This window comes from Colias eurytheme, chromosome 1 (assembly GCF_061535395.1).
Source record: "Colias eurytheme isolate Ceu_HAF_F1 chromosome 1, ilColEury1 Martin Lab GWU primary, whole genome shotgun sequence".
NCBI classification, from domain to species: Eukaryota; Metazoa; Arthropoda; class Insecta; order Lepidoptera; family Pieridae; genus Colias; species Colias eurytheme.
This window is the reverse complement of record NC_142980.1, coordinates 2619972-2641353: the sequence shown is the minus strand read 5'-3', so window position 1 is coordinate 2641353 and position 21382 is coordinate 2619972. Positions and strand designations below refer to the sequence as shown.

General features: G+C 32.1%; 1 protein-coding gene across 2 annotated transcripts; it reads right to left on the bottom strand.

Moving 5' to 3' along the window:
* Nucleotides 1–1861: 1861 nt before the first annotated feature.
* LOC149910911 (sodium/potassium/calcium exchanger 4-like) lies at nt 1862–20185 on the bottom strand. 2 transcript variants are annotated; one of them, XM_090120443.1, is made up of 10 exons: nt 20113–20185; nt 14172–14266; nt 9696–9911; nt 8394–8530; nt 7127–7297; nt 6429–6651; nt 4745–4858; nt 4253–4486; nt 3430–3531; nt 1862–2807 (listed from the first exon to the last, which is right to left on the bottom strand). In XM_090120443.1, exons 2-10 carry the CDS (start codon nt 14239–14241, stop codon nt 2476–2478), a joined length of 1599 nt encoding a protein of 532 aa, XP_089976569.1. In that variant the 5' UTR covers nt 14242–14266; nt 20113–20185; the 3' UTR covers nt 1862–2475. The 2 variants fall into 2 exon arrangements, with proteins under 2 accessions (XP_089976569.1, XP_089976578.1); XM_090120452.1 differs by lacking the exons at nt 14172–14266; nt 20113–20185 and adding an exon at nt 11323–11383.
* Nucleotides 20186–21382: the final 1197 nt, after the last annotated feature.

Genomic DNA, 21382 nt, shown 5'->3' with positions numbered 1-21382 from the left:
AAATTTAGTAACGAAAAACCTCACGCTACCCACTCCGACGGACGCGGAGGTGTGGCTTGAAGGCATAGCATGCAATAGCTTTCCCGCTGCAGTCCTCGAGTGCCACACGTCTTTTTTTAATACAACTTGAATTTAATTGAGTTTCATTGTAACGTAATAAAATTTTCAAGTTTTTCAAGTAACATTATCAATCACACGCTTAATTTAGAGTTTTACCACATAATTACACATAATCTAAATAATAATAATAAATTGGTGTTTAAATTATAAGAGTATTTAAAGGACACTTTTCTCTAACGGAATGAGTTTTAAAAGGCAAGGACCGACGTCCATTTTGAATATGGTATTAGACTGTAGGAGTCGATTGACACCAGTTGGTTGTAACCTTATAAGACGATATTAAATATACATTAAAAAATTGTGTTTTATTTATGACATACCCCAGACCCCTATCCCCAATACGAGTTTCAACAGTACTATTGAAAGAGACACAATAGGTACCTACCTACTTGTAGTAGATGTTAAAGGACTGAACAAAAAAATAGTAAAGTACAGAACTGATAATTAATTTACATATTGCATGACAGTATGTTGAATCTTGATTTACTGGACTGTTTATAATTTATAGATAACTAGGTTTCCGCCCGCGGCTTCGCCCGCACAGTCAAAGAAAAACCCGCATAGTTCCCGTTCCCGTGGGATTTCCGGGATTGCGTCATTTTCCCGGTATAAAAAGTAGCCTATGTCCTTTCTCGGGTATCAAAATATCTCCATACCAAATTTCATGCAAATTGGTTCAGTAAATTAGGCGTGATTGAGTAACAGACAGACAGACAGAGTTACTTTCGCATTTATAATATTAGTATGGATTATAATTTATAACATTAGGAAGGATATTTATATTTAATTCATTCTTTAACAATCAAGACTGTAAGCTTATGAGGAAATATCATTATCTATCATTAAAATAATAGGGAATATAACATGATTGCTTAACATTATTAATGAATCATATTATTAATGAATAATCCCTAAGATGTCTGAAATATGTGACATGAAAATAATAAATACATAAAAGTAAAAAAAACACCGGATGAATTGAGAACCTCCTCCTTTTTTTGAAGTCGCTTAAAAAAACAGTAGGCAAAGACTAATTATGACAGATTTAATATCATCAATGTTATACGGCCTCGTTGTTAGATCGAACATAATATTATCAAACGATAAACTTTGTTTTCACAAAGATAGATAGCAAATTGTTTCCATGATTAAATTTAATATAATCACTGTCATGGAATTAAAACACTATTATCAATTAAGTCGATTTCTAATCACCAATAATTAGTTAAAGAATTAAATTATCTTATCAGTGATGATGATCTAGGCAAATGAGGTAAATTTATATCTTTCTTCAAATCAAATTAGTATAAAATGTGAAATTTCTATAGATAAAGATCACGGACATGAATGTATTTTTGCTTAAAGATGATTTTTTTACTGAATCTAAAGAGTAACATGCAGTTGCATTTTGTGCGAACTTATTTCATGAGATAAGCCACAGTAGCATCCTTAAAAAAGAACCTATTTTTCACATTAAAGTGTTCATAATAAATTTATTATACCTAAAGGCTGTCTTGTTTATTCAGAATAATAATTAATCGGTATGTCCTCTTGATAGTCTTGATTTCAGTTTATCTTTTACAAACTCAGAAATACTTTATTGTATCATATAATTTAAACCTTTAAATATTTTTTCCTCCCTTACAATTTATAAATAATTTCTGTGTCGAGTGTCGAGTGTCATACTTAGTGTATCAATCAAACAAAGAAAATAATTAAAACGCCAAACAAATTACTAACATTTTATTAACTTTTGAATTGTAATTCATCGTTTTTGTAATTCTCCTCCGTTCAACTGTCATAATAACTCTCAAGGGCGAGCGTAGGTAGTGGGGGGGTAAAATTCGTTGCAGCTCCCAGAGTCACAGAAAGCTTTTTCATTCTTAAAGTTAAATACTAAATTAAAATTTGGGCCGAAGGCTGATCCCTAGGCCACCCCTTACATCCAACTACGCCCTCGAGCTACATTTCATAAATGCGTTTGGTTCCCTGAGACATTCTCAGTCAGTCCAGTCAACCACATTTGTGTCCCCATATTATAATCAGATCTGCTGCAAAAATTGAATTCTTTCACTGTTCAATAATATCATCTCAGAATTACACGATACAATTGTAATTCAAATTTCAATACTAACAAGTACTAACAATATAAAAACAATAACTGTACACTAGTAAAGGCCGAAGCTTACACTAAAACATATTTACAAATACAATTTCATCACAGAAACGCTTGTCCCGATGAAAATGTATGAATAACAACGTCAATACTGATTGCAATAAATAAAAGTCCATTGTTAGCCATACATCGAATAAGAATAGTTCACGAATCACAGCTAACTACACGTCACTAAAGTATCAGCATATAGCAATGTGGGTGTGGAGGATGATGCCCATTTCAACTAAGATGACGAAGGTGATGAAGATTACGTATAAGGCGAGAAGTGCAACACCGACAGTTCTTCGCAATTGGAATTTCCCGATGAAAAGAGTCAGCCACAGACACGCGACAGCGATCAGAAGGGAACCAACGATGAAGTCAATTCCGGCTGAATTGATGTACACAGCTGTCGAATCGGCGCCTTGCGCGAGGTATGTCAGAGTTTTGATCAACCACGGTACTCCCAGAGCAAACAAAATTGCTAATGAGTTAGCACCCAACGCATTTGATACACCGATACCACCCTCACCTGTAACAAAAGATAACAATCTTTGAGGTTTAATCTTTGAAATCACGAAATAGATAATTCGCAGGCTTAAATTCGCAAATGCGAGACAAAGCAAACACATCGCAAGCATAATACACTTATATAATAAAATCTCGCATGCAAACAACATTCAATTGTCATCATTATAATACATTTTGATAGCATCAAACAGACGTCAACAAATTATTATTTAAAGGCAAATTAATCGCTTTTTTACGACACTTATTATTATCATCAGTATCTTATTGATAAGTTTATTTATACATCGATACGCTTTGAGGAAATTATAAAATTTATAGATATGGAATTGTTTTTATATCTCTAAGACATCGCCAAATAGATTTCTTAAATTTAGAATTTAATGGCTTTGTACAATGAACATTATTAATAACACATTGCTTAAAAAAACACTGCAAAGTTCTTATTTTCCCAATTCTCGCATACACAAGAAACTTAGGTTGCCATTCGCAGAAATGCCACAAAAATATTAATATTCAAGGACGCAACATAAAAATTAATACAAGTCCTAATTTAAATTCGAAAGAAAATTAAAGTTCACATTTGTAGATATTTCGCCATTAGCCATACAAAATTTTTTACATACCACGTCGAGACATGATGAAAATCGAACAGGCTTCGGGTAAACATCCACCAAAGGCAAGGAACGTCATACCCATCACTGACTCCGGGATAAAGAATGTGTGTCCTAGAACAAATAAATTGTAAGATTTTTGATGAAACTAGGAGAGAATCTTATTTGGGATAATAATGAAACCAATTGATTAAAGAGACAATATCGTAAGTATGATAATGATTAATGGTTTTTATATTGTTCAATTCGAATTAAATAAAAATTTTAGGGCGAATTCCACCGCTTCCTTGCTTAGATTTCATGTTCAATGATATGTGTGTTATCTGCTAGATAATTAATGTATAGTTTACATCAAAAGTCTCAAATAGACAATCATCAAGCTGTGAAACAGGCTTTATGTCATCAATGTCAATTTTTTTTTATTTACGCATTTTTAGAGAATGTCGTATCTGTCTTCTACTGGGCCAATGTCATCTACTTAAAGAACTCTGAAGTGTTTACATATACTTCACGATGCACATGATTATTAGGTAAATACTGATTATAGAAATAACATGAAAACTTAGGAACTGTCCATTATGGAAAATTTTAAGATGTCTTAAAATATCATAAATTGGTATTATCATCACCATCAGACCACATACGTTCCCAATGCTGGGACACGGGCCTCTCTTAAAGGAAATTGGTGTACTTACTTGATATTAAATGCAATTTATGAATCGTCATCATCAATCCATACAACATTATGTTCACACTCAAGAGACAAAGGCCTGTTATGAGGGATTTGGGCAACTTATAAATACAATATAAAATACTTGTAAACTATTTTTCTTACCAATAACAGTCATGCTCCAAGAAACCACGTAGCTGTTAGCACCGATCCAAATAATGCACATTATGAAGGCGAGAGGATAAAATCTCTTGTAAGCGATAGGAGACGGGATAGTGTAACCCAGGATTAGTTTCAGAGGCCAAGTATAGAACCACCACACTTTGTATACCGTGGAGTTCTCTTTCGGGAACCTCCAGACGCTCTTCTTTGGTTTCTTCACTACGTCTACTGGTTCCGCTGAAAAAAAATCGGTGAGTACATAATTTTATGTCTTTATCGAATTGTTTTTTAAGATATTTTGTATATATCTTGATCTATTTATTGCAGTACAGTTATATTAACTTAGTATGCATTAATTGTTTTCAAAGCATTGTTATTAAGTAACTATTGAAAAGTTCGGCTTTAATTTTTTTTTTCAAATCTTAATGATATCAAAGATTCCCATCCGATTACTTTATGAGTCAATTATTTTTTTAAGAAGGCATAAATGCTTACTTTTTTCATCAAGACTTTTGTCACTTGAAATACCGTTTCCGTTGGAGATATCATTACTAAAGCCTTTATTATCGATTCCATCTTCGACTGGCTTACCGATTGTGGACACAATATCTGTAACAAATTAATAAAAACAGTTAATACCTAAATCCTTATCACATTCGGAGATTATGTGTTTGATGAATTTTATGTCATTATAAATATGTTATGTATTTTTGTTGTTAAGTATGTATCAGTCGGTATGAAGTACTTCTCTTTCTGCGGCATATTTTATACCTGTTATATTCACTTGACTATTTAAATATTTTTCGAACCTACACTATTGCACCTCAATAATAGTAGTTTCATTGATTATGAATTTTGTGTTTAATATTAAGGATAATAATCAGCGCTACATAATTTCTTATGTTAATATAATTCGAGGGCGTTAACTCTTTCATATATAAGTCTATTATGATGTATGTGGGATGATTAGGTGAGATGTATGATTAATTGATGTTTCTGAACGTGTGTAAGATTACTTTCTGAACGATGATTAGAATGGAAGAACGATAGACTATGAGCGAATCAATGAGTGAATGTGAAATGTGAAGTAGAGAGCGAATGAGGAATGATCTTTCTCTTTCATTGGGATCGTGGGTGAAGACGGCCTTTCTCTGTAAGATGTTTTCTAAAAATTAAGATTGTGGTCTGAAAATAAATCTCAAGAAGTTCAAAGTGTTTTTCATTTGGCCCCGATCCTACAATCTTGGGGGCTGGTCCGGTAGTATCGATGTTTACGTTGAACGAAATAGAATGCAGGTTCGTCGAATGTATATTCCATATCAATATGTGCAATGCTTAGTGCAATGAAAGTCGTCAAAGTGAGAAAAATAAATTTACAGATCCTAAATAGGAGCTACGAGAAATTTATATTGTGGAAACCAATGACATCAATATTTCCTTTAAATGTTTACCTAGGTCCTAGCCCTTACAGAGAAAATCGAAGTATTTTGTACTGAATCTAGTTCTGCGAAGAACGTGCAATTTTTATTTTTATTCTAAGTAACCACTCTTTGCTACGATTCTTAGAAACCGAGGTTGAAACGTTGTCAATACACGAGTACTTGATGTAATTTATTGAATTGTATGGTTCTTGAGTAAAATGTAGTTATTGGAATGGATAGATAATATTTTCAATTACATTTTCTTTCCAATTCAGTTGAATAGATGAGTGATTGGCATGATCGCTATAAGGTTTCAATTAGAAAGTACTATCGGATATATACTCGCAGTTTCTTGGTCTAGTCTAGTAAATAAAAAAAAATTGATAGAGCACAGAAAGACAAATGAATTCCAAACTTTTGTGTAATTGAGGAAGGGTATATATACCCTGTGATAGCTTCTGGTTGGAATTTTTCTTGAAGAGAGTGATTTTGAAAGTGCATTTCTTGCATATCTAAGAAAACTAAAGATGAATAATGTGTCTGAGTAGTCTTAGACATAAGGCCGGTTGCAGAGCTTCACCGACCATCAGTGCGTACGTCAGTCGCGCTTGTCATATGTATGGAAATTCGCGTGCGTATGGTCGGTCTAGCTATGAACGGTTTTATGAATTTCCATACATATGACAAGCGCGACTGACGTACGCACTGATGGTCGGTGAAGCTCTGCAACCGGCCTAAGGTTTCAAGTTGATACTTACACTCAGGCTTCTTCTTACAACACGACGCGACCATCCGATCGTACAATGCGAACATCCTCATACTGTTGAACATAACCACGAAGTACAGTATATACAGGATGCCCAGTACCAGAGCTTCGTACCATTCCACTTGGCCGTCCCAAACGATAACTACTAGCACGCTCACGTTCACCATGTATATGAACGCGTCCCTTGTGACGGGCCGGCGCTCGATTGTGATTGGCTGAAATTGGGAAGCTGTTATAATTATTGAAGTGTCTGATTGGTGGAAGTTTAAGATGAACATTTTTGCCAGTTTTATTTTGATAAATTTACTTATAGTAAATTACTATTAAAAGTATACATGTATGTTATTATTAAAGTGAAACTTTTATTACATCGTCTCAAACTTTTTGGTCTGTGTAGCGCATGTCGCGTGTATCGCGGCTGCCGAGTAGGTATACCTACTCGGCAGCCGACCGTCACGCGACATGCGCTACACAAAGCAGTGTTCGGAACCGTTCGAACAGTTTCACTTTTACCGTGGTTTCATAAAACCACACAACATTTTTTTTTAAGTTTCAAAATATAATATCTCCATAATATATAAGATATATCTATAATATATCCTTTTAAGATATAAAGAAAATATATAATATTTCACAACTATACCTAGTAAGATATACACAAAATTTAACTTATTATTGTTGTAACCTCACCATAACAGCAGCAAGACCACCGATCGAGGCGACTCCCAATATGTTGAAAATGGCGGACCCCACGATGGTCCCAATACCCATGTCGGACTCCGTCAAAAACGTTGATATAACATTCACGAAGAACTCTGGACACGATGTCGCTACCGACATAAAAGTGGCCGCAGCCACATTCTAAAATGAAAAAAAAACATTCCAAAATCAAAATTCGCGCCAAATTTTTGAAAAAAAAGAAGAAAATAAGTACAATACGGACTGTCATATCGTCTAGTTTTAAACTACTCTAACACATTACTAAGTTACATCATTAGAGAACTTGACCTTTACATAAATAAGAATTTATTGCAGCAGATTTCAACACCGCTAGGACATTTAATGACAAAGAAAACACGCAGTTACAATTCGATCCGATTCAGGAAAATTGCTCACTATTTCATTCTGGGGCTTTAAATATGTTGACGGAAACAACAGAGGTTTATTCTAGTTACGTTTTTATTTCGATATTATCCTGTTACGATCTATTTTTAACTAAACTATCCCTTGTAATCATACAATTTTTTGAATAAACTTGTAAACATACATAAAGTGTTAACTATCTGTAAACATACATAAAGTGTTAACATTAGTTCGCCATATTTTAATTAATTTAATTAAAACATACAGAATTCAGCTGAAACACGAAGGCTGTGCACCTTTGATCTGAGTTTAAGTTTATATTATGAAAGTAGGTTCAAAAAAAATGCAAAGTACACAGGATTCATAATTATAATGGCTGTCTGCAAAATAATTATTATAATAGCTGTTTTTGCAGTTCGTTTGTCCCGTCTGAAATATTTATACCGTTCTCTATATTCATACCAAATCAAACAACTATTCATCAGCTCAGATCAACAGCTCTTCCACCACAGAGTAAATATCGTTCCGATTTTTACCGACCCAAACATACAGAATAAAAATAATAATACAGACAGTTCAAATTAATACATTCAGATTTTTTACGGACCTAAAGCTACAGATAAAAAAAGACGGGTTGCACTCCGGGAGTGCCGGCAGAAGTGAAAACTTGATTATTAACGTTCAGCATGTTTGATATTTTGAAACGGTATCCGTCTTACGCATGGAATATAAGGGCTAAAAAAAACACATCCGTCTTACGCTTTTTCGATCAGGCCACGTGTCCTAACGCGAGTTTAAGATTTTATACCCAACGCCGCTGAAGAAGTTTATTGAAGTGATCAATAATTCTGACAGTTGAAATCATATCTCTCACCTGTGGTATTTTCAGGTCTTCGCAAATATGTTCAACGCAGGGTATGAAATAGTCGTTACATACGATCGCCAGGAGTGTGAACGCGTATATACCAAATAGGACATATAGCAAGAAGCCCCCGCGACGCAGCTGGTCATCTGTGGAAAGGCTGGTTTAGTACACAATCTTTATCTGTATGTTAGTACTTGTAACATTAAAGTGTTGTGTGGATTAGTGTTTATCTCAGTAACTGCTGGGGATAGATACGGTTGTAGTGTTAGTTGGGAATTTTATCGATGAAGACTATAACATCTTGATATGTGATTAATCGGAGAATCAAAGAAGAAAGTTGCAAACGCACAATTATCGTCTACCACACTAAAAATCAAATGTAAAATATCAGCTGTATTATAAATTTTTCTAGCCATATGTACTTACTACAACTTTTCCTTAAAATTACTCTCTCTGTGAACGTCTGGATACAAATCAAAGGTACATATTATAGTTGTGAAACTATCGGCCAAAAATATATCTCAAAATTCATGAAACAAAAATGTTAAATTATCCTTTACCAGTGTAAATTTACTAGAATTTTAAGAAGTGAAAATTTAATAAAATTCTTATAATTTTTAGAAGTGAAAATTTAATAAAATTCTTAATCCAAAACACTCTGTTTTAAGGAAAAAGCATTAACGCATCCATACGGAAAATGCATTAAAGGTTCAGAAAGTCATGGATTATATCGAACTCCTACTGTAAGTAGTGAACTATTGACTAAATTCTACGAGTCGAGGCGCTTTCATGTATATAACAAGCGGTAAAACGGTAACTCAAAATGTCCTAGCGTCCTTTTTGGCACACAAAATGACACATAATGTAAATTTATATTATTTCTAATTTATTGTGAGATATTATTACTTATGTATGTAGGTTAGAACCGCATACATTTCTGGGTAAATACGCAAGCTTGAGTCTTTTGCCAAACAACTATGGGGATTACCCAATCACTATTCCCGACAATTAATATAATTTGTCGTGCTTATTGAAATCAATGTGTTCCTTCTATTATATTCTGTCAGCGTGTCTTTGGGTCCAAAATGTTTTCTTTCTTTCTTTCCTTGTGTGTATGTGATGTGTCGCGATATTTTATGTATCTTTCCTTGTGTGTGTGTGTCTATTAACGCACTCTGTGTCCAAAATAATGTGTTTTTCTTTTAGGGTGTGTTGAAAAATTGTACTACTTGTATTGTGTACATATTATGTGTGTGGTACGTGTATTGTGTGTGTGTGCGTGTGTTATAAATATTTTCTTCTAAAACTGACCGTCAAAGATGCTGTCCGGGAAGCTGTCTATCGAGTCCCCGCTGGGACAGGCCACCTCTGTCAGAATATTGTCCTCTATCACCGTCCTGGTTCTCAGCCAGGGGGTCCAGTGCCAGGTCTCCAGCTCCTCATTTAGCTTCCTCATAAGGTCTGTGCTTATGAACACCTCCTCACCATGTCTGTTCGTCACAGTCAGAAGCGGGGCCTCGGTTACATCTGAAAATAAGATAAGGTTAGAAGGTATTAGTTGAGGTTGTAAAATAGAGATAATAAGTCATATAGTGTGGAGTTATGGAGAGTATGGAGTTTCTTGCCGGTTCTTCTCCATAGATACTGCTTTCCGAATCGGTGGTAAATGTTAAAAATATGACGTTTCAAGAGTGCTTCTCGAAGAAGTCTAATTGAATAATTAATAAATGTTTGAGTTTGTGTTTGAGATTGAGTGAGGTTAATGGCTTTTTGATTTGATTAGTCATTTATTATCAGATCTGAAATTGTGTTGTAATCCTTAGAGAGCCTTAGGAAAAATTTTAAGACTATAATTATTTTAATGTCCTGCTACTGCGAGCTCTACTTCTGACCGAATAATTTCATGAATATGTTCGTTTTTTTGTTGTCATTTAATTAATCATGAATTATTAGGTACTCGATTATTGGTTATTCAACGAATCTAAATCCTTTTTTGGACGACGTACTGAAGAATTAAAAAGGTACCTAGACTATTCGATTTTGACAGCATTTTGCAATTCGATGCAATCTATTAAGATGCTTAGGCACGATAATTAACAATATTCCGTCTCTATTATTCAAAGATAACAACTAAATTATTATTGGGTATAACTAAATTTCTACAATAAGTAGCTTTCACGGAATAGATAAATATAACATTGATATTACAAGTATTTTAGCAAAAATAAATAGATAGCAGATATCAATGTTCATTTAGTTAACCGACGTCTAAAAACAAGGTAAGTAATCCATTTGACGTATATGCATATAAAACTATTACCACAACATCCATATGTGATAATCACGGGCCTTGAGCGCGGGGACCGAATCGAGAAATTCCGTAACGAAAAAACCTCACGCTCCCCACTCCGACGGGCTCGGTCGTGTGGCTTGAAGGCATGCTATGCAATAGCCACACGTCTTTTTTGTTAACTATTAGACTATTTTCAATGCACTCACAGAGTTGCCTGGTCGAGATCGCTACCTAACAATAAGGCTGCCGTTTGCAATTTTATTGCCTTGATAGAGATCTCTACCTATCGTTAAGTCCACTTTTTGCTTTTTTAAACTTTTGTGTGTCTTTTTAATGTATTTGTGAAATGTAACGCAATAAAGAATTTTCTTTCATTCAGAGAATAGAGTTCATTGTTAGTTTTATTAAGGGTAAGTCTAGCTACTATACCTTTTAAAAGGAAAGGAGAGAAAAATACAATAGCATAAATAATAATATAATATAGAATGTGGGTAGAAAAGAAGATTTAAAATAAACGTTTCGTTTAAAAAATATGTTTTCAAAAATGTATACATTTCAAAATTCAAATTATTGGAGTGTGTAAATATACATCCTTATTTCCCTGAATTTCATTTCATCATGGAATATTTACTAAAATATATTTACCAAAAGTCTAATGTAAAATAAAACACAAATATCACAGAATTCCAGAAATTATAATCCACTAAACTGAAACTTCAATATTTTATCACAAATTCAACACAAACGGTTTTAAAGGGTATAAACTGTTTCAAAAATACATATTTGATAATATTATAATATAAGACAACGCTTCCAATACAAGTTCAATACTGAAATGAGAGACATTTCCTTATAACATAACGATAAGATTCAAGGTAAATAATGGTAACAGTAATTAACTAAACTGAAGTAAGATTAGTTTGTGCTTAGATTCATTTTTACCGCAGAACACAATACTAGAAGATAAGCAATTAGTGGTGTGAACAAAGCAAATATATTTATTTATTAATAAAACATATAGCGAAATATAGTCAATGATATATACATATTATGTATGTACATACATATGTATAGTCAATGATATATACATATGTATATTAATGAGTTAATCTTAATAATTGAAAAATGCAAAAGGAATGCAATATTGAAAATATTCTGTATAATTAAAGTTCGCTCTTGTAGGAACATTTCATCGAATCTTCGCTGAAAAATACGTTGGTAATTAAAATTCGCGTAAAATCTCAATCCATTTTTTGAATGAAAAATGTTATAATTTTTCCTCTATGGAGTCACAGATAAAAATTATTACATTTTTTGTAAAATTAAAGCATAATAAAATCCATCTTCATTCTTATTACATATGTATTACCTAACACATATACTCAAGGGATTCAGAAAAACACACATCAAAAGGTATTTTCCAAGGCAAGTCCAATTCTATAGGTACTCCAATACGTTATGCTTCGTGATTTATTAATTCCATTGTTATTGATTTAACACGGACAAAAACCTTGCAATACATATAACAAATACCTTTAAAACCGTTTAAAACGCCTAAAAGTCCATTAATTTGATAAATATACGTGTAATAAGAATCTTCACTGAATTAAATATCAATCACTACTTGTTTATTATAATACTTCTTTCGTATCTGGGACACGTTGTATAGTCAGAGTTATCAAAAATAAACTACCCACTAGGTATATATAATCTGCTTGCGCAGTTAATCCCGCAGAATCGATCCTCAATCATATATCATTGTTATCCACTATGACAGTATTATGTTGTGTTTTATAATAATATTAGCTTAACTTTGCTTGTTTATAACGCTGTAAATTAAGAACGTCCTTGTTGATTAATTTACACGCTATCTTAGATGCGATCAATTTTTTTTTTTATATTTTCTGATTCACTTGTTTAAAATATAAGATGCACCTAGGATAAATAGTAGATATTTTATTTTATTTATTTAATCATTTATTGTACCACACCATTTAATTTGACAATGTACAGTATAATATATATCTGTTTGGATGCGAAGTACAAAAGGTGACCTTATCGCTTAAAAGCGATTTCTTCCAGGCCACCTAAGGTAGAGGATAGATATATAATACATATAATTAATGGAACGCGGGTGGCTGAAAACGTAAAAGAGAAAAGAAAAAAAAAATGTATATATATATATATATATATATTATTATGAGATAAAAATAAAATAGGAAGTAATATAATATATTACATATTATTATTATATTATAGAGAAACCTGTATTAATCATAATAGAATACAATAAAGTAACTATAATATCAATACATAAAATATTTAATAAAATATATAATAAATAAATAAAGTATATAAATATAAATAAATAAAATAAATAGTTACAGTTAATATCCAGGAAATGCTATATTTAAAAAATGCTGGTGTAAAAGATTTTTAAAGGACGCCCGTGAGAGGAAGCCCGTCTTACAGCTAATGGCAAAGAATTCCAAAGTCTGACAGCGGTTACAGCAAAGGAATTTCCGAAGTAATTAGTTTGGTGGGAAGGAAAACTAAGGATTAGGTTATAAACAGAGCGAAGGGAGTAACTATCAGAATCAAGGAATTTGAACTGGGATTTTAAATAGGAAGGATATTTGGGATCGAAAAGGATAGAAAAAAGAAGCTTCAACGTATTTGCATTCCGGCGAAGTCTTATAGGAAGCCACTTGAGTTTTTTTCGAAATTGGGAAACGTGGTCGTATTTACGAAGACCGTAAAAAAACGTACACAGAAATTTTGGAGACGCTCAAGTGTATCTAATTGGTCTTCATTTAGATCAGTGGTACAAGCGTCAGCATAATCAAGGAGTGGGAGAAGAAGGGACTTAGCTAGCATAATTTTGGTGGAAATCGGAATAGATACATAGATAAAAAGCCCTTATTTCTTTACGCAAAAGCAACTAATTATAGATTTATACGTTTAACTTACAAAACTTGTCTATGTTATAGTCTATTAGGGTATTTATTATGTACTCATCATAGTGACAAAATAGAAAAAGTATCAATATTTGCACGGTTACTATAAATTAATTATCCTTATGACCTTATAGAATAAAGGCAGGAAAAACCGCGTGGTTACAATTAGATTAAACGATAAATCAATTATAATATTTCCACATGATTTGATATTAATTATTTTTACACAATAAATTGTATCTCTATGTTTTAATTATTAATCAATTGAAAAATGAAAAATACAGCTATATTTATAGTTACCTATAATTTTGTTATTTCGTATTATAATTAATTTGTAATAATATAGATAAAGTAAAAGCGGATTACCATAACTGAGTCAACTGTCATAAATTTCAAAAATATATTGGCAAGCTAATGAACATTCTAACGTAAACAAAAGGTACTTTCTTGAGATAACCACAACAGATACTACAGCATTTTCTACCAAACGGCCTTGTAATACGAGTCATTTTCGCACTGTGGCTTTGGTATACTTACTGAAGTCTTCGATAGATGCAACTGTAGTAAGGCATAGTGTGAGCACGAGACTCACACTAAGGCGGTCCATTTTGGGTGTATTGGATTTATTCTACCTGCAATCAAAAATGTACTTTAATCAAATGTGATATGGACAATTATTATCGAGTAAAACAAGTAGGTAGTTCTATCATGGTTCAGAGTTCTTCTGTTCTATTTTCTTTGATTTTCTTTTCCATAATTTTTAGACTTTGAAAACTGATGTTTTGAGTGAACAACAAAGTAAACAAAGTGTACAATTACTCTTCTTTAGTAGAATAAATATAGGATACTTTTATCACAATTGCTTTTATTTTCAGTAAAATTTGATATACATATTATTTTACGCTTGTGTTATACAAATAATATAGCTATAAGAAAGTTAAATATTCTTTCACTAATTCTTAGAATTTACCTATTGTTATTTAATAATTAAAGTAAAAACCTTCTCATAAATAAGACGTAGGTAATTTATAACTAGCTTCAATCGCAACCACCGAACTAGAAAACAATAAATAATAATAAAACAATACTATATACACACACTCACGAACGCATGCACACACACACACACACACGCACGCACACACACACATTCACTCACTTATACACATACATCTGCACACGTATTATATTTGTAAACTTTAGTTAAGGAAGAGCGGGTCCTCCTGACACAGGTTTTTGTAAACTTACTAGGAGGACTCATCCACTTTCTGTTTTTGAAAATTGTGTGTATGAAATAAATATATTTTTCATTTTTCATTTTCATTTTTTCATACAAAATGTTTAGAGCCAAAGGATTAAAGTGCAAATAATTACGCACGCTTGATTAAATATCATCTGTAATCATCGCTACTATCTGACTAACTTTTAATATCATATCCGGAATTTTCCCACGTAAATAACATGTGTACTAATACATGTTTTGTAAAATATTTTATTTATATCAAAACTCAAATTCCTCGAATGAGCGATTCTGTTTATTTACAAATATGTTTTCCATTGAAATCTACATAATATAATATGAAAATTAATTTAATAAAGTAAAATTTAATAAACATTACATATTTAGATATGAAAACAATAGTTTTCATAATTATTGTGTTAATATATTATGTTATATTATTTATTATGTTATGGATACAAACACAACACTATTGTGTTGTGTTTGTATCCATATGTTTACTATCTTAGAATTTATAACATACTAGGTTTCCGCCCGCGGCTTCGCCCGCGCAGTCAAAGAAAAACCCGCATAGTTCCCGTTCCCGTGGGATTTCCGGGATTGCGTCATTTTCCCGGGGTAAAATACTTTTTATGTCCTTTCTCGGGTATCAAAATATCTCCATAACAAATTTCATGAAAATTGGTTCAGTAATTTAGGCGTGATTGAGTAACAGACAGACAGACAGAGTTACTTACGCATTTATAATATTAGTATGGATAATAATTAAAAAGTAACGTGTAAACAACACGGAATACAAAAGATATAAAACAATAGTTAACTATTATAATATTGTTCTAATAATATTATCACATATTTTCTTCATAAAACCAGACCTGAATAAAGTTTGGTTAAAATTCGGAAGTAACTTGAAAGAAGTGTTAATACTTTTGATAAGAAATATAATTAAAATTAGAAATCGACTACGTAATTACCTACAACTACACTACACAAAGTCCCTCTTCTAACATCAGTAACATATAGTATAAACGTTTCTGTAAAAATCAGTAATCACTGCATATAATTGCTGTTTATAATGCTATCGATTTTATATTGCGTTACTATTGTTACCAATTTATCGTATACCGATTATTCAAATAAATCGATTACTATAGAGTATTGTTTACATTTTGTTACTATTTTTGTTATGACCACCTGTAATTGCATTGCAGTCATGACGTAAGTTACAGCACCTTCGCTCATTCATAAATCGATTTGCGAAGTAGGTAATCTATACTATCTATACTAATATTATAAAGAGGAAAAGTTTGTAATTATGTATGTATGTATTGTTTTCACGCATAAACCTCTTAACCGATTTTGATGAAATTTAGCACAGAAAATTTTAAGACCCTGAGAAAGAACATAGGCTACCTTTTATTGCGAAATATGTACCACGGGCGAAGCCGCAGCGGACCGCTTTTTGACCCTAAATAGCCAATAATATGAGGGCAAAAGCTGAATTAGTGAAAATAAACCAATTGATTTAATAATAACTAGGTATTAGGTACATTCCAATAATCGTGTGTTTCAATTTCCAACACACAATTGACTATCCATATCATTCGAACCTTCCTTCCTGCTTAAATAAATTTACTATAGTTACATTTTCATCTAATTAGACATAAACAATTGATCGAAAAACCATTGTATAAAATATTGGAATGCCCCATACCTTAATATACGGGACTTTTTGTATTATTTTTAAGCTACAATAGTTTAATAATGATCAAGATACATATACAGGGTTACTTGTAAAACACCAGCAACCTCTCAGGACAATATAGCTAACATCATAAGTAACAACATTTGTTCTACGACTTTTGGCATAACGCAATACATTATTTTTAAATGTTTTTTTTTTTTAGTTTTTATTGTACTCTCCTAACATTTGTAAGTCAATGTTCTATTCATTATCGAAAGGACGACGCGACGCCTCCTTTCCCCTCTCATTCGCTTCTTGTTTACGTAATTTTTGGGATGCGCGTAGAGTTTATAATATTCAAACGGAAAATTAAATGAATATTTTATATTTTTTTTGTATGAAAATAAAATCTAACAAATTATCAAAAGTCGTAGAACAATTAATGTTGTTACTTATGATGTTAGCTAGCTTGTCCTGCGAGGTTGCTGGTGTTTTACAAGTAACCCTGTATATAAAGATGTTCCATTTTCCTCGTGTACGGGTTTTATACATTATTAACTAATGAGTAATAAAACCACAATATGATCAATAAGAAATTATTAACAAATAAATGGTTTCAAAAACCTAATTTTGAATTAGTGGGAAAAAATTAATTGACCAATATTTATTTAGAATTATGTCATAAATTAGAAAGTAACATAAAAGGCGTTGTATAAATTCGCAAATATAATTTAAATCAATTGAGAAAACATGGAGAAACTTATGTTACAGAAAATATCGATCATTCAAATGGTTGGTATCTCATCACTAGGTATGTATTGTTACTATCGCGGTTATAAAAATGGAAACAAAACACGTAGTCCAATTTAAGCCAAATTAACATACCTTTTAAATAATTATTAGAATTAAATTACTTATACGTACACCTAATATTATTACTTTGTACGTTTATTCCAATACAAAGTGGTAAATAATCTCTAGTGAAAGTAAGAGCTATAATAAGAACTAGCTTTCCGCCTGCGGCTTCGCCCGCGTTTTCAAAGAAAAACCCGCATAGTTCCCGTTCCCGTGGGATTTCCGGGATAAAACCTAGCCTATGTTACTCGTGGATAATGTAGCTTTCGGATGGTGAAAGAATTTTTAAAATCGGTCCAGTAGTTTATGAGCCTATTCATTACAATCAAACAAACAAACAAACAAAGTTTTCCTCTTTATAATATTAGTGTAGATAAAAGCACCACATCAATAAATTCTGCAATTATATAATTCATACATTTCAGTCTTCAGTATATATTTATTATCTACGAAGTTCTTATCTATGAACTTTGTTTTTGCATACCTATATACATGTGATATTAATTTCAGTAATCATTTCAGTCGGATAACAATGAGCGATCATTCTTTAATGTGCATATTCATTTTAAATAGTTTAATCTTATATGTTTCAATCGTATTTCATATACATCGTTCTATTGTTAATACATGCAGATAGATAATAAATAATAATAAATAACTTGGTAGAAATACAATTACTTGGTATTACGTATTACTTTATATTTACTTGGTACACATTTAGAAATTAAAGATTTTAACGGATTTTATACGCGACTAGCTGCTCCGTGCGGTTTCACCCCCGTGGCTCCAACCCTGTTGGTCGTAGCGTGATAATATATAGCCTATAACCTTCCTCGATAAATGGGCTATCTAACACCGAAAGAATTTTTCAAATCGGACCAGTAGTTCCCGAGATTAGCGCGTTCAAACAAACAAACAAACAAACTCTTCAGCTTTATAATATTAGTATAGATTAGTATAGATTTAATCGAGCATGGTCACGGGGAGACTGCAAAGGGGTGCGAAATCCGTAATAATATTTGATTTCTAAATTATAAGTAGGTACTTAATTTTTAACTTTTCTACCTAGCTTAATCTGCTTACAAGTGACCTGATATGAACCGCGTGTTAATCCTGTTAAACGCATTCAAAGGGAATTTTAAAGTGAGTAAATTACAGTCTGACTAGGATAAGAGGGTCCTCGTGGTGTGAAACCTTAAATGGAACTCCTAGCGGCCCTTGAGGTCCTTATACTTTGGCACCTTTCTAAGAGGGACGAAACATGCCTACATAACTAGGATGCGTTCTTTTTCATAGTTACCTCTGTAACTGAGCAAGTAAGTTTATACTCAATTCTATAACTAGGATAACATTTAGTTTGTTCTACCCGTATATTTCGCACAATAAAGGTTCAGTTAGGTACTATCTAATATAAACAATATTCTAGCAAAATATTATAGACATAAATCATAATATAACTTTTTTATCATAAATCACTTGACCTAATAGTACATACTAGAGTACCTATCCATACTAATATTATAAATGCGAAAGTAACTCTGTCTGTCTGTCTGTTACTCAATCACGCCTTAACTACTGAACCAATTTGCATGAAATTTGGTATAGAGATATTTTGATACCCGAGAAAGGACATAGGCTTCTTTTTACCCCGGGAAATAGGATAGGTTTTATCCCGGAAATCCCACGGGAACGGGAACTATGCGGGTTTTTCTTTGACTGCGCGGGCGAAGCCGCGGGTGGAAAGCTAGTTAAATATATAGCATTTATTTAAAAGATTATTATTAATACAACATATAAAACAAGTAAATCCTAGTTTAATGTATCGATCACTGCGCGGATTTTACTGTACTAGGTACTTATGTTGATTGTCTCGAACTATTTAATCCACTAAAAAATAAGAAAGTAGATAAAATTAATTGCAAAATATTATTAGTTAATAAATAATTTGATTATGTCTAAAGTTATGTATTTGTATAATTTTAAACTAGTGTTATAAAAACTATGCAGTAAAGAAAATTAGTGTTCTTAAAAACTTCCTGTTTATAAACGGGAAAAATTATAAAATAACTTTGCTTTGTTGGTATTTTTCTAAAGAACAATGCAATTACTTATTTATACTCTATATTGTACTCTTACTTATAACTATATATATTTGTATCAATTACTCCATCGTTCATAACACAATATTAATCTATACTAATATTATAAAGAGGGCAGGTTTGTATGTATGTATGTATGTATGGTTTTCACGCATAAACTATTGGACCGATTTTGATGAAATTTGGCACAGATAATCTTTAGACCCTGAGAAAGAACATAGGCTAACTTTTATTGCGAAATATGTACCACGGGCGAAGCCGGGGCGGACCGCTTGTATTGAATAATAAATACAACATTATTTCACGGCCACAAAGACTAAACGTTGTCGTTAAACACAAATCACAATAATTATTATCACAAAACAATATACAGTCATTCAAAAATCTATGAGCATCATAACATACTCTAAACAATAGACATTCGCAATACGTTGCAATTAACATAACATGGTTCAATACAATATACGTTTTCAAAATAGCATCCATTTACCTTTGTAGTTCACTCAACACAAATCACAGTTTCCTTCTTACACTGCAAGATTATATTTACAAGCGTTATAAATCTATAACTTCGCGCTGAACATGTACCACAATACTTACTAATAACTCAGCAACACCTCAATCAATCTATGTATTGAGTTTAAAACATTTTCAACTCTCTCATGTCTTCGATTCACAATACTGAAATAAACATTTCAACGGCTGGGGTTTTTAAAGAGATAATCTTAATTGATAAGGCACCATTTGCGATTAGTGGATTCAATTACATTGAGATATATTATATTGTTGATTCAGTAGTTTGATATATATTTCAGGATACTGATAGCGATATATTCGTATAAATAGTTATCAGATTCTGATGTTGACTGCAAATATTTTCTAATACAGTAACGTTGATTTTCAATGTATTGTGCTGTAACAAGATCAGAATATAAACTGTCGTAAGACATATAGATTATAGATGCTAAATTTACAGCTTACTGATATATCAATTTGGAATTTCGCATTGAATTTACGTGAATCGTTAAGTCCATTGAGATAGGTAATTAGGTAATATTCAAATAATATTACCAGAATGCTCTCTCTCGTTGGCATAATATTAGATACTAGCTGCTCCGCGCGGTTTCACCCCCGTGGCTCCACTCCTGTTGCCCGTAGCGTGATGAAATATAGCCTATAACCTTCCTCGATAAATGGGCTATCTAACACCGAAAGAATTTTTCAAATCGGACCAGTAGTTCCCGAGATTAGTGCGTTCAAACAAACAAACAAACAAACTCTTCAGCTTTATAATATTAGTAGGTATATAGATTGCTAATTATTTTATAATTTATAGAACCGATTGAGCAGCTAAACCGCTCTAAGTTATACAGATATGGTTTATTATGGTATTTCTTATTTATCTCATTAATGATTGTAATAACAGAAACAACGCCCTATTTAATATAATAAATAAAATTGGCATAACTGATGGCTTAATGTAATCACATTAAATATCTTTATATCATTATTGATAAGATATTAAATTCACATCCTTTGAAAAGATTATTTGAGGTATGTGCAATTAATTATAATAATATTTCTTTGTTCAGAGAATTTCTAATGATAATGGATTATTATTATTAATGTAAATTAATATGACATGATGTGGCTGGTTATCTGAATCGCATACAGTGAATTTAATAAAATAATAAAGTAAAAAATATGAATTTATCATTATATTGACGACGTGGTTGGCGCAGTGGTAAAGTAACTGCCTACTGAGCCGACGGTCCCGGGTTCGATCCCCGGTCAGGGCAAATATTTGTGTGATGAACTCAATTATTTGTTCTTGTGTCTGGGTGTTATCTATATATGTATTTATTAAATA

What these genes read in the sequence shown, in the direction of transcription:
- LOC149910911 (XM_090120443.1), bottom strand. Translation starts at nt 14,241, where the DNA reads ATGGACCGCCTTAGTGTGAGTCTCGTGCTCACACTATGCCTTACTACA. An exon ending in CAAAAGTCTTGATGAAAAAA is followed by an intron (nt 4,487 to 4,744) that starts GTAAGCATTTAT and finishes ATTTTTTTTCAG; the next exon opens with CGGAACCAGTAGACGTAGTG. An exon ending in TTTCATCATGTCTCGACGTG is followed by an intron (nt 2,808 to 3,429) that starts GTATGTAAAAAA and finishes CTTTTGTTACAG; the next exon opens with GTGAGGGTGGTATCGGTGTA.